General features: G+C 33.4%; 1 protein-coding gene across 7 annotated transcripts in view; it reads right to left on the reverse strand.

Moving 5' to 3' along the window:
* The window catches only part of TBC1D19 (TBC1 domain family member 19), a 145,217-nt gene that overhangs the window by 69,017 nt on the left and 63,332 nt on the right, over window positions 1-12,868 (reverse strand). For all 7 annotated transcript variants that reach the window (XM_074349540.1, XM_074349546.1, XM_074349554.1 and 4 more), the window contains 2 exons: window positions 10,005-10,043; window positions 8,349-8,461 (listed from right to left, as the gene is read on the reverse strand). In XM_074349540.1, coding sequence (XP_074205641.1) covers window positions 8,349-8,461; window positions 10,005-10,043 — 152 coding nt within the window. The remainder of the gene's footprint in view (window positions 1-8,348; window positions 8,462-10,004; window positions 10,044-12,868) is intronic.

Genomic DNA, 12,868 nt, shown 5'->3' on the forward strand with positions numbered 1-12,868 from the left:
CTGGGTCATAAAACATAACCTTAACAAATTTAAAAGAACAGAAATCATACAATGTCAGCTCTCGGACCACAGTGGAATTAAACTAGAAGTCAATAATAGAAAGATAATTGGAAACCCCCAAATACATAGTGATTAAACAACATACTTCTAAAAAACACATGGGTCAAAGAAGAAATCTCAAAAGAAATTTTAAAATACATTGAACTAAATGAAAATGTAGCTTAGTAAAATTCATGGGATGCGGTAAAAGTAGTGCTTGGAGGGAAATTTATAAAACTGAATGCATATTATTAGAAAACAAGAAAGATCTAGAATCAATAATCTTAGTTTTTACTCTAGGAAACTAGAAAAAGGCAAATTAAATTGAAAGTAAGCAGAAGAAAAGAAATGATATGACTTAGAACAGAAATAAATGAAATTAACAACAGGAAATCAAAACAGAAAAATCATCGAAACCAAAAGCTGGTTCTTTGAAAAGGTCAATCAAACTGGTGAGCCTCTAGCCGGGCTAACTGAAAAAAAAAAAAAAAAAAACAGAAAGGACACAACTTACCCAAATCAGAAATGAAAGAAGAAACATCACTACAGATCATGTGGACATTAAAAAAGATAATAAAGGAATACTATGAACTATGAAAGGGATAAATGAATAATCTGCCCACAAATTTGATAATCCAGGTAAAATGGATCAATTACTTCACAAAACAATTTGCCAAAATTCACACAAGAAGAAACAGACAATCTGAATAGGCCTGTATCTATTAAAGCAATTGATTTAACAACTAATATCCTTTCAAAACAGACAGTTAACAGGCCCAGAGGGGTTCACTGGTGAATTCTACCAAACATTTAAGGAAGAAATTCTACCAATCCTCTACAATTTCTTTCAAAGGACAGAAGCAGAGGGAATAATTCCCAACTTATTCTATGAAGCCAGCATTAGCCTAATACCAAAACAGGACAAAGACATTACAAGAAAAGAAAACTACAGATGAATATCTCTCATGAACACAGACGTAAAAATTCTCCGCAAAATGTTAGCAAAATCAAACCAACAATGTAAACACAGAATTATACATCACAACTAAGTGGATTTTATCCCAAGTCTGCAAGACTGGTTCAACTTTTGAAAATCAGTTAATGTAGTCCATCACATCAACAGGATAAAAAAGAAAAAAACACATGATCATATCAATAGGTACAGAAAAAGCATCTGGAAAAATCTAACACACATTCACAATAAAAACTCTCAGTAAACTAGGAATAGAAGGGAACTTCTCAATTTAATAAAGAATATTTACCAAAAATGTACAGCTAACATCATACTTAAGGGTGAGATATTCAAGGTTTTTCCCCTAAAATCAGGTACAAGGTAAGGGTGTCCCATCTCACCACTCCTTTCAAAATCATGCTGGAATTTCTAACTAATGATATACAACAAGAAAAGGAAACAAAAGGTATACAGATCAGGAAGGAAGAAATAAAACTGTCTTTGTTTACAAATGACATGATTGTCTACGTAAAAAATCCAAAAGACCAGATCAAAATACTTCTGAAACTACTGAGCAATTACAGCAAGGTTGTAAGATATCAGATTAATATACAAAATTAAATTTCCTATATACAAGCAATGAACAAGTGAAATTTGAAATTAAAAACAAAATATTTATATTACTACCCAAAAATGATGTCAACTTAGGTATAAATCTAACAAAATATGTACAAGATCTATATGAGGAAAACTATAAAACTCTGATGGACAAAATCAAAGAGGAAACAAATAAATAGAGAGATATCCATGTTCATGTCTAGGAAGACTCAATATTGTAAAGATATGCATTCTTCCCAACTTCATCTACAGATTCAATGCAATCCTAATCAAAATCCCAGTAAGCTGTTTTGTCAACATCAACAGACTGATTCTGAGGTTTATGTGGAAAAGCAAAAAGACCCAGAATAGCCAACACAACATTGCATGAGAAGAACAAAGTTGGAGAGCTGACACACTACTCAACTTCATGACTTACTATAAAACTACAGTCATCAAGACAGTGTGGTGTGGCAAAAAAACAAATAGATCAATAAAACAGAATAAAGATTCCAGAAACAGACCCACATAAATATAGTCAAGAGATCTTTGACAAAAAGCAAACACAATACAAAGGAGCAAAGACAGTGTTTTCAACAAATGATACTGAAACAGATATTCACATGCAAAAAAAAATTAATCTAGACACACATCTTTCATCCTTCACAAAAATTAACTCAAAATGGATCACAGACCTAAATGTAAAATGCAAAACTATAAAACTCCTCAAAGATAGCAGAAGAAAACCTAGATGACCTCAGGTATAGTGATGTCTTTTTAGATATAACACCAAAGACATGATCCATGAAAGAAATAGTGACTAACCTGGCTTCATTAAAATTGAAAACCATGCTCTGCAAAAGACACATCTGATGAAGAACTGTTATTGCAGATTTACAAAGAACTCTTAAAACTCAACACTAAGAAAACAAAAAACCCAATTAAAAAGTGGGCCAAAGACCTTAACAGACACTTCACCAAATAAGACATATAGACAGATAATAAGCATATGAAAGACGTTCCACACCATATGTCACCAGGGAAATGCAAATTAAAACCACAGTGAGATACCACTACACGTCTAGTAGGATGGCCAAAATTCCCAGCACTGACGACACGAAATGCTGTTGTGGATATGGAGCAACAAGGGCTCTCATTCACTGCTGGTGGAAGTACAGATTGGGAGAGCCATTTTGGAATATAGTTTGGTGGTTTTCACGAAACTAAGCATTCTCTTACCATATGGTTCAGCAGTTGTGCTCCTTGGTTTTTACCCAAAGGAGCTGAAAACTGTGTCCACACAAAAACCTACATTCAGGTGTTGACAACAGCTTTATTGATAATTGCCAAAACTTGAAAGCAACCAAGGTGTCCTTCAGTAGGTGAATGAATAAACTGTGGTACAGTCAGACAATGGATTATTCAGCACCAAAAAGAAACGAAAACTATCAAGCCATGAAAAGACATGGAGAAACCTTAAATATGTATTACTAAGTGAAAGAATCCAATCTGAAAAGGCTACAAAATATACAATTCAACTATATGACGTTCTATAAAAGGCAAAACTATGGGGACAGAGGGGAGTTGGGGGAAAAGGGGAGGATGGAGCTAGGAGAATTTTTTTATAGCAGTGAAAACACTACCTGTTATTATACATATGTTATTATATGTTATTATAATATTATACATAACATATATGTTATTATATGTTATGTATAATATTATACATACAAACCCATAGAAAGTACACCAAGATGAACCTTAATGGGAACATTGGACTTTGAGTGATTATGATGTGTCAGTACAAGTTCAATCAGTTGTAACAAATGTACCACTCTGGTGGAAGATGTTAATAACTGGGGAGGCTACCCATGTGTCAAGGTAGAAGGTATGAGAGATCTCTGTATCTTCCCCTCAATTTTGCTGAAAACTTAAAACAGCTCTAAAAAATCTAGTCTTAATAAAGAAATATTGCTTTAGAACAGTTTGAATAATTTTAATTTATTACTTGTATTTTGTTATTTAAAAGTTGTCTTGGTTTACATTTATATTAACATAAAAGAGCAAAGTAAAATCAATTAAAGGAAATATTTCTTTAGATAATATATACTGCAGGCATGTATTTATACCTGCATGATTAGCTATAACTTATAAATTCCCACAGGGAATTTCATTTTAATTGCTATTCTAAATAATAATTTGTTTGTAATTGCATTTATAATCCTTCTCATTATAAATTAATAACAAATATGCTTCATGACCAAGCTAGAAAATAAATATTTTAATAAAAGGAAATCACTAAAATTCTGATTTTAGTACAGTATGCTTCCATAAGAAAGATATCTTCAGAGGAGTTGGGGTATAACTCAGTGGTAGATTGCATGTGTAGCATGCATGAGATCTTGGGTTCAATCCTCAGTACCTCCATTAAATAAATAAACAAATAAATAAACAAACCTAATTACCCCCCCAAAAAAACCCAAAATATATATGTATCTTCAGAAAATTGTGGATAACTTAATGTTTAACTTTAGACATAGAAGAGAGTTACTAACAAAAATCTACTTTCATTTCTAGAGAAAAAAGAAAAATATATCAGAGAATTTGAGACCTAGAAGGGACCTTAGATAAACTTCATCCATTTTTCTTATTTGTACATTAAGAAAATGAGATCTGGCCAAGTTAACTGCCTTAGCCAAAATTACAGAAATATCTAGGGACTGAATTAGTCCTCCTAATTCCCAGTCTATGGTATTTGGTTTCAATAGTTTTTAGTGTAATTTATTCATATAAAATGAAGGAAATACATAGATAGAAGAGTCAAAATTACAACATAATGTTATAATGATAAGGGACAATTTTATATTAGTATTTTAAATTTATTCTATAAAACACACAAGCATTTATAAAATACAACAATTGCCAACAATATAATAGGATATTTTAAGAGTACCTTGTATAAGCTCTGACAATATTGATATTTAAGAGTAATAAGTTATGATTATAAAAAGCAATCTCTGAAAAACAAGATAAAGCAAATTTTCAGCATCAGAGAATATTTAAATTTTAGTATATGTATTTATTTGGTGTTTTATGCAGACTTAAACTATCTTTTTAACTAAAGGAAAAAGGAAATGTACTCTCAGGAAATCAAAGAACGCACAGAACACTTCTAACATTTTACAGTTAATTATTCATTGAGCATTTACATGGGCCTACCATTTCTAGTCACTGTTCAAGATATTGACATTAGAGTTGATGAAGAAAAAAAAAATTCCTGTCCTTAGGTACTCAATCTAGAAAGGGAGACAGCCAAATACAGTAAGAGGTATGATATATGATTCTCTGTCTTTAGGTCATTGCTCCTGTCCTCATTATGGTAGGAGAAAAGAAGAAGGAAGTATCTAACTGTGGCAGTGATGGAGTTGGGAGAAGACAAAGTAAGGAGAAGTCAGGAAGTCTTCTCAGAAAAGGTGATGGAACAAGCTACACATGAAAGAAGTGCAGAAGTATCTAAGAAGACAAAAGTCTGAGAAAGTTTTTTCAGGGAGAGAACAGCATGGTGGGAAGAGAGACAATACAGCATCTCTTGGATGACCACAAACACACTGAGGTAAAGATTACGCCTTTTCTTTTAGACATCAGCAGTCTGATACACTTCAGAGCATGTACTGGAGTTCTGCAGGCAACTGAGAATAAAACTTTTAGGCTTAAGTTTGGTTGAAAACAGAATTGAAGCCATTAGGTAAGAGGGACTTGTGGATGAGATAGTCCAGGGAAAACGCATAGAATCAAAAGAGGATCAAAATGGAATTCTGAATTCTTCAAAGGTGTGAAGATCATGAAATAAAGAAAAGAATGGGGAACTGTCAAAGGTTAAGGAGACAAAACAATTCAATGCAATGTGGGATACTGACTGGATTCTAAAACAATAAAGAAATGACATTAAGGAGAAAAAAATGGAATTCTGAGAAATTCAAGCACTTACGGTACAGCAGAGGAACTCAAATACAGACTTGAAAAAAAAAGAGAAGAAAAAGAGGGAAAGAACAACTAAGAAAACATGGTGATTAAAGACCAAGAATATTTCAAGGACAGAGTAGACAACAGGATCAAATGCGGTAGATGTAAAGACTAGAATGTGTCCATGGTTCCTCGGTAACTTTACTAGGACAGTTCCGGGCATGTAGTGGGGTGTACGCCAGACTGGCAGACTGAGTGACTGATGAAATTAAGGAAGCAGGAGCATCCAGCATAGACTTTTCTTTCACAAGGTTTAGCTGTAAAAGTAGAGGAGGCAAGAACAGGTGTGATGTAACTAGGTTTACAGATTTGGTGGAAGGAATTAAAATGAGTTTCTTCTAAAGACTTCTGTTTCCTCTGGATAGAAGAAGGTGAGATCGTTTGCTAACATTCTGAGAAGAAGTGGTGAGGAGAGTGAAGGCCGGAAACAGGCATTGTGAAGACTAGATGAGCTGACCAGAAAGATCTAGGAAGCATTGTTGTAGCCTTTGAGGTGAGGTTGTGGAGAACCTTATTATGAAATCATTAAAGAAAATGTTAAATGTTACTACTCATCTTGGCTATTCTCTCAGTAAGCAAGAACGTAGAATAAAGTATAACAAAATTTTCTGTCTTCACTTACTCAGCAAACTGAAATTAAGGCAAAAAAATTAAATATGAATATGGATATTTTGATATACACCTAGAGATTGGTAGAAAATAATGTAAAAGCAATCCTTTTAAAAATCACATACTTTCTTAAAAAGAGAAAAATAATCACAGATAATGTTCTAGTGAAAGTACCAAATAAACTAACTGCTAGGAACTTAAAGCATTATATCCCAAGTCTTTCCATTGAGATTTAATTTTAAAAATGGCTTTATGGGTATGAAATGTGAAATATTCCATTTATCTAACTCCTCAATTAGGATGCATTTGTATGTGTAGTTTATTTTAACTGACTGAAAAGTAACTGAACAAAAATTTCTGATAATGTATTCTTCAAAAAAAGTATTCTTCCTTTTTTCCTCCCTTCCCTTCCCCCTCTAAAGTACCACCTACAACAATTATTTTGGAACTGCTACAGTTTGTTCAGGTCACACTTTACAGCTGAAAATAAGTGTAAGTGACGAAGTGATTCAATAAAATCAAGATTGCCTTTCTGATAATATTAATTTCTATTTACATATCTATTTACAGATCTCACCTTGTCCTATAATGTAATTACATATTTGTCATTTTGCCTACAGAAAATTAAGATAACTATTAGCTGCAGATTTCAAGTGTAAAAACTGCCTTTAAACATTATAATAACAATCATTATCCAAGATTACTGCTTTCATTCTACAGTGATATTTCTGGAAAAATTCTAAATCTGTTTTTGAAATGGTAGTTGTTAGTTCCTCTGCAGAGACAGGATTTCTTAACCTAGCTCCTGAGTGAAGCTGGCAGGTCATCTACACAGTAGATCAGGACAAGACTTGCCACTTGTACAAGAATTGATACAGTCACAAAAAATACTCAACATACATTCAAATCTGTTTTGTAAACTGTTACTTTTAAAATGTCCCTACAAAAATTCAGCAGTATTATTTGGTTTAAAACTGCTCTAAAATAAATGACAAAGTTTAGTCTTTCAAAAAGGAATTAGGTGATTTTTGACTGTGCTGTTCACAGAGGGAGATTTAAAATGCTCTTTCTTTCATACACATATAGGCATGCATGCATATGTAATTTGCAAAGGTTAAGTGTGTAGTCTTTATAATAGATGTTAATAATGTTTGATTTTCTTAAAAAACTGCATTATTATAAATTATAATTAATTTATAACATAATTACATGTAATATGTAATTATTATTGCTACCATTAATGGTGACCAGTTATCTCAGGTACTGTGTTAATAAAAGACTCATACAGATTTCATTTAACTCTCACAACTACTCTGTGATATAAATATTATTAACCATATTTAAGTATGGGAAAGTTGAAATTTGAAGAAACTTTGCTCACTCAATGAGTTACTTCAAATAAGTCTGGGGAGCTAGGAGTTGAAACCAGGTCATATGATTCCAAACAAAACCCACATTTTTAACCACTAGGCTAGGGAACTGTTAGTTTGCTATTTATTAAAATCTTCACACAGATGACTCAAAGGACCAATAAGCTTATGCAAAAAAAAAAGACACCCTAAAATATTTCAAAAAGAATCTAGGTCTTATATATTTTTTCTTTATTGATCTATTACCTACCTGTTGGTGATTTCTCTTCGTATTCATTATATTCCCTAAAATAAAATGTTCTTATACTTACAAAAATAACAATCCCACATAATCTGCCAACTTTTAGTACCATAAAAATAGTGTATATTTCGAAAGTAACTGCAGAGACAAAGTACTCATTTACATATACCAAGTTGCCCATCTTTATTTCTCCCGATTCTAACATTCCAATTCTATCATACACCTTCACTGATCTAAGCTGGTGGACTCCACTTCTTAAAGTGTTACTTGTTGTTCTGTTGTATGTATAGGTTCACAGTATCCAAACAATTATTAATAACAAAAACTTCTATGTTAAGCACACAGTGATTTAATTAGATGTTAATCTTGTCTTAGAACTCTATTCAACTATAACGAATTTGACAATTAAAAAGGGGATAAATACTAAACTAAGAAAAAAAGTATTTCCATTTTGAATAAAGGGTCTTTGAAAAATAAATACCAATAGCTCAAATTGGGCCATCCGTTTTCTCCTTACCTCAGGTTGACTGGAAATATTCAAAATGAGAGCCCACAGTTCAGCTCTCAGCGCTGTGGGGCTTCCTTGCCTGACATACTGCTGAGCGGCAGCACTATCTTGCTCTGCTAGAACTGTCAAAAGTGTATTAAAATCTCATTAGGAAATTCATAATGTAAGATATAACACTGAAATATTTCATTAAAAATCTTTTGGGAAGCTAACATTTTATCTTTACATCGAACATACTTACATCACACCTTTTACTCCCTGAACTTTGATGTGGCCTTATTTACAGCCCTGTAAGTTTTAAGCCTTAAGCTCTTCCACCTCCTACCCAACCCAGGGAAAGTTTTTAAAGCAGGTATCTTGAGATGACTTTGCTTTAACTATAGTTCCATGGATCTGAAACTAGTTTTGCATATATGTAATAATTTTTGGACTCCATGATCAAGTAAGGTCATATCTACAGAAACCGTGTATTTCTTATGTGTATTCTATCTACTAAGTCATGAATGTTCTAGTATTTGGAAGTAGTACATTATTTGAAGTATTATGGCTAAGAGTTATAAAGGATGTAGATATCCATCCTATTAGATTTTTTTTTAGCTTTTTGCCAAAATCAACAGAAAAGAGGGATTTTTAAAGAAGTAAAAACAAAAAAGATCTGACAATCTTTTACGAAGGCCAAAAATTGTTCACAGTCAGGTTCACAAAATTAATATATTATCCTTTTGCTTTCATTTTCATTTTCATGACAATACTAGCTATTAAATCTGGAAATTAAGCACCCCCCCAAACAAACAAAACAAAACAAAAAACCCCACAAAAGAAGGCAAACTAGACAACCGCTGATATTTGTCTAACAATATTGTTTTCCTATATTTTTTTAAAAGAAAAGGGAGAAAAAAATCTTTCACTAAATGAAAATGATAAGACCAAAAGAAATAAAAGGACCATATGAAATAAAAAGAGATGAAACATATTCTTCAATTTGCAACTGTGTTTAATGAAAATATCGAATCATAAAATGAAGTCTTTGAAATAAATAAAATTCTGAAAAACTGAACCAGGGAGTTTAGAACATGATAATATAATTGCCACAGAAAGTTCATTCTGATACAAAGACTTATCTGCATTTCATATTTCAAAGGCAAAACAGGATTTATAAAAACAAGGAAAAGAATCTTCAAAAGATGGGGAAAATTTATTCTCCAGAACGCTAAGAGCTGCTTCAATTACTAACTCCTGCCATTGTGAACAGACATCAGGAAGTGAGACAGTTATTATTTTCTCCTGATGCAGAAGCATATTCCTATTAACACTAATAAGAAGTGTGTGAGCACATCAAAGAGAGAACCTGCCTCTTTGATTTTAAAATGAAATTCTACCGTTGAACGGATTAAGCTAACTTCCTTGAGGAATGTGTGCCTGCATTTATTTCCTTTTAGTGAACCATCTGTGTACTGCTTTATCTAACATTTATTGGAAAAGCCAAAATGATGCATTTCCCCTCTTTATTAAGGTTCCCATTGTCTTATCTACATCGTTAAATATTATTCCTTTTTAGGTTTTTAGCTTTTCAGAGATTAAATTTCAGTTGGGGGTATACTATGCAGACATTTACTTAGGACTGTCTCATTTTCAGAAATTATAGTAAGCAAATCAAAAGCTTACCTTTTTGCCCAATACGTACATGCTCATTTTCAAAAAGTTCTAAAAATGATAAAATAAAATAATCAGACACAAATATGATCAGCCACATTTAGAACAGTATTATCTATTTTTCTCTGGTATTGACACTTAATTATTTTCAAAGCTGAATGGCTCTATAGGAAACTATAAGAATATTTCTCTTTACATGTAGAAAAATCTTTTTTTTAAATTGTTTAGTTTGTAGAAATTAAAAGGAAGTTAAGCACATTTAATTAGAAGAAAAAACGTATAAATGCCTTTCCTTTGTTCAAATAATACAGAGTATCTTCTCACAACACAAATTTTTCTGTCCAATCATCTTTGATTTTTTTTTCCCTAAAAACTAAACCTGTTGACAGCTTCATTTGCAAATCCCTACTTCTACTCTAATCTACCATGAAAGCATATCTAATAAAAGCCTTAACACTATATAGGTAAAATCCCAGTATACAAATGCCATTTAAAAAGATTATGTGGGAGAAGCAGATTTGTTTCCTAAGTGCTAATCATAATGAAAAAAACCTCATAAACTGGATTACATTAAAACCAAAAACTTTCTGTTCATCAAAAGACACTATTGAGAGTGAAAAAGTAAGTCAGAGAGAGGGAGAAAATATTTTACAATACGTATATCCAGCAAAAGACTTATATTCAGAACAGATAAAGCACAGGTAAGTCACAAATAGGCAGAAGATGTGAACAGGTCCTTTACAAAAGGGGTGATCCAAAGGACCAATGAACACACGAACAGATGTTCAACCACATTAATCAACAGAGAAGTGCAATTAAAACCATTATGAAATGCGCACTCACCACAATGGCTAAAATGAAAAAGACCAAGAATTTTAAATGTAAAGAAAATGGAGCAAATAAGCTTCTCGTACAAAGGTGGTGGAGTGTAAATTAGTACAATCACCTTGGAAAACTGTTTGGCAACATCTACTAACACTGACTATATGCACACCCTAGGACAGTCAGCAGCACATCACTGTCAGGTGTACACCCTAATGTGTACCGATGTGCACCAAGAGACTTATACAAGAATATTCACAGCAGCGCTACTGATACTACAGTCCACCCTCCATATTTGTGGGTTCCACATCGTGGCTTCAGCCAACTGCAGATTGAAAATACTTGAAAAAAAATTCCAGAAAGTTCCAAAAAGCAAAACTTGAATTTGCTGTGTGCCAAGCACTACACTGAATCTGCAACAGTGAACTGATGTGCTGGCAGTCCCTCCTGTAATCTCCCACCACTTCCTGGACCCTCAGCCTCTCTCCAGCACTTGTGTTGAGTGTTGTTTACCTTGTGTCTCGCTCATGCATTGCTTACGTTGTGTGCGCCCATTGTTTCTGTGAAAAATGGCTCCTAAAGAGCAATCAAGTGGTCAAAACAATCCAGCAAAAACTAAGAGGGAGCATAAAGTGCTATCTCTCAATAAGAAAATAAAAATCTTAGATCTTCTGTAAAAGTGGCATATTGCTTGCCAAGGTGGGCTATAAGATTGGTAAGAACAAATCAAGCATTTGCAAAACAAAGTAGAAAGAAGCTGAAATTTGTGGAAGTGTTAGTGCTGCCCCAACAACAGCAAAAATGGTCTCTGGTTTGTGACCAAGTGCTTGCAAAGTCTGAGAAGGCATCAGGTGTGTGGCTGGAGGATGTCACAGAAGCATATATATCCTTGTTAATGGCAAAATTATGTGTGAGAAAGCACTTAGTCTCTTCGAGCACTACCGCAAGGCGGGCACAGAAGAACGCAGGAGTTCGATTAAGTCTAGTAAGGATCAGCATTCTTCCATAGTAAGGGATGGCTGGCTAGTTATGTAAAGTGCTGCAGCTGTAAGAACTTAAAGATCACGGGAGAATCAGCAGTGACTGATGCCAAGGCAGCTGCAGCATTCCCGGAAGAGCTCAAAAAATTTATAGAAGAGAAAGGCTACCCTCCAGAGCAAATCTTCAATTGTGATGAAACGGGCTTGTTCTGGAAGAAGATGCCCAATCGTACCTTCATCCATAAGGGGGACAAGCGGGCCCCAGTGTGAGATCTGGACATGAGGGAGAAGGAGACCTGTCCTGGGCTAAGGTTTTAATGGTTTTCTAGAAAGAAAGCCTATTCTGTGATATCCAGGTTTAGCCCAGCTAAATATAAAGTGGTACTGTACTTCTAGTTTCCATTTGTTACTATTTTCAGTGTTAGTTTTTTAGATTAAAAAATTATCCATAAAGCTGCTTTTACTAAATAGAATATTTGAATCAAAGTATCCTATTCTTTCAGTTTATTCTATTCCTAATGGCTCTGAAGTAATTAGTGAGCAGATTATATCATGATGAAATAAAGTGCTTGGGGTTCCAGCCAAAATACAATCATTTTCTATCACTAAAGTACTTGAATATATTTATTTTAAAGACTGCATATAAAATAACAATACCAGTTTCATTTTAATTAGCTCTGATTGCCGAGACAATAACCAAAGAATCAAAAGTCATCAGCCAATTCCTGTCTCTTATAAAAGTGGACAAAACTACTGAATGCTTAGTGTTGTATTACTGAAAGTAGTATGAAATTAAGACTCCTCTACAGAATTTATTCAGTTACATGAAATATAATGATTTTTCTAAGTGCTGTTTTCTATAGTCCAAGAATAAGAAGCCCAAAGAAGTCAGATTTGCAATATACACTCTGTGTTACTCAAAGAACACTCTGAGGACCACTATATTAATAGATACATCTATATTAATAGATCTTGCTTGGGAAAAAAAGATCCCTAGTGAAATGAGTTGGGGAGAGGCTGCACTAGAAGTTAATTTAGGACTTCCCACAGTCTTTAAGACAGGAACATACACTG

The sequence above is a fragment of the Camelus bactrianus genome, chromosome 2 (genome assembly GCF_048773025.1).
Source record: "Camelus bactrianus isolate YW-2024 breed Bactrian camel chromosome 2, ASM4877302v1, whole genome shotgun sequence".
Lineage (NCBI taxonomy): Eukaryota > Metazoa > Chordata > Mammalia > Artiodactyla > Camelidae > Camelus > Camelus bactrianus.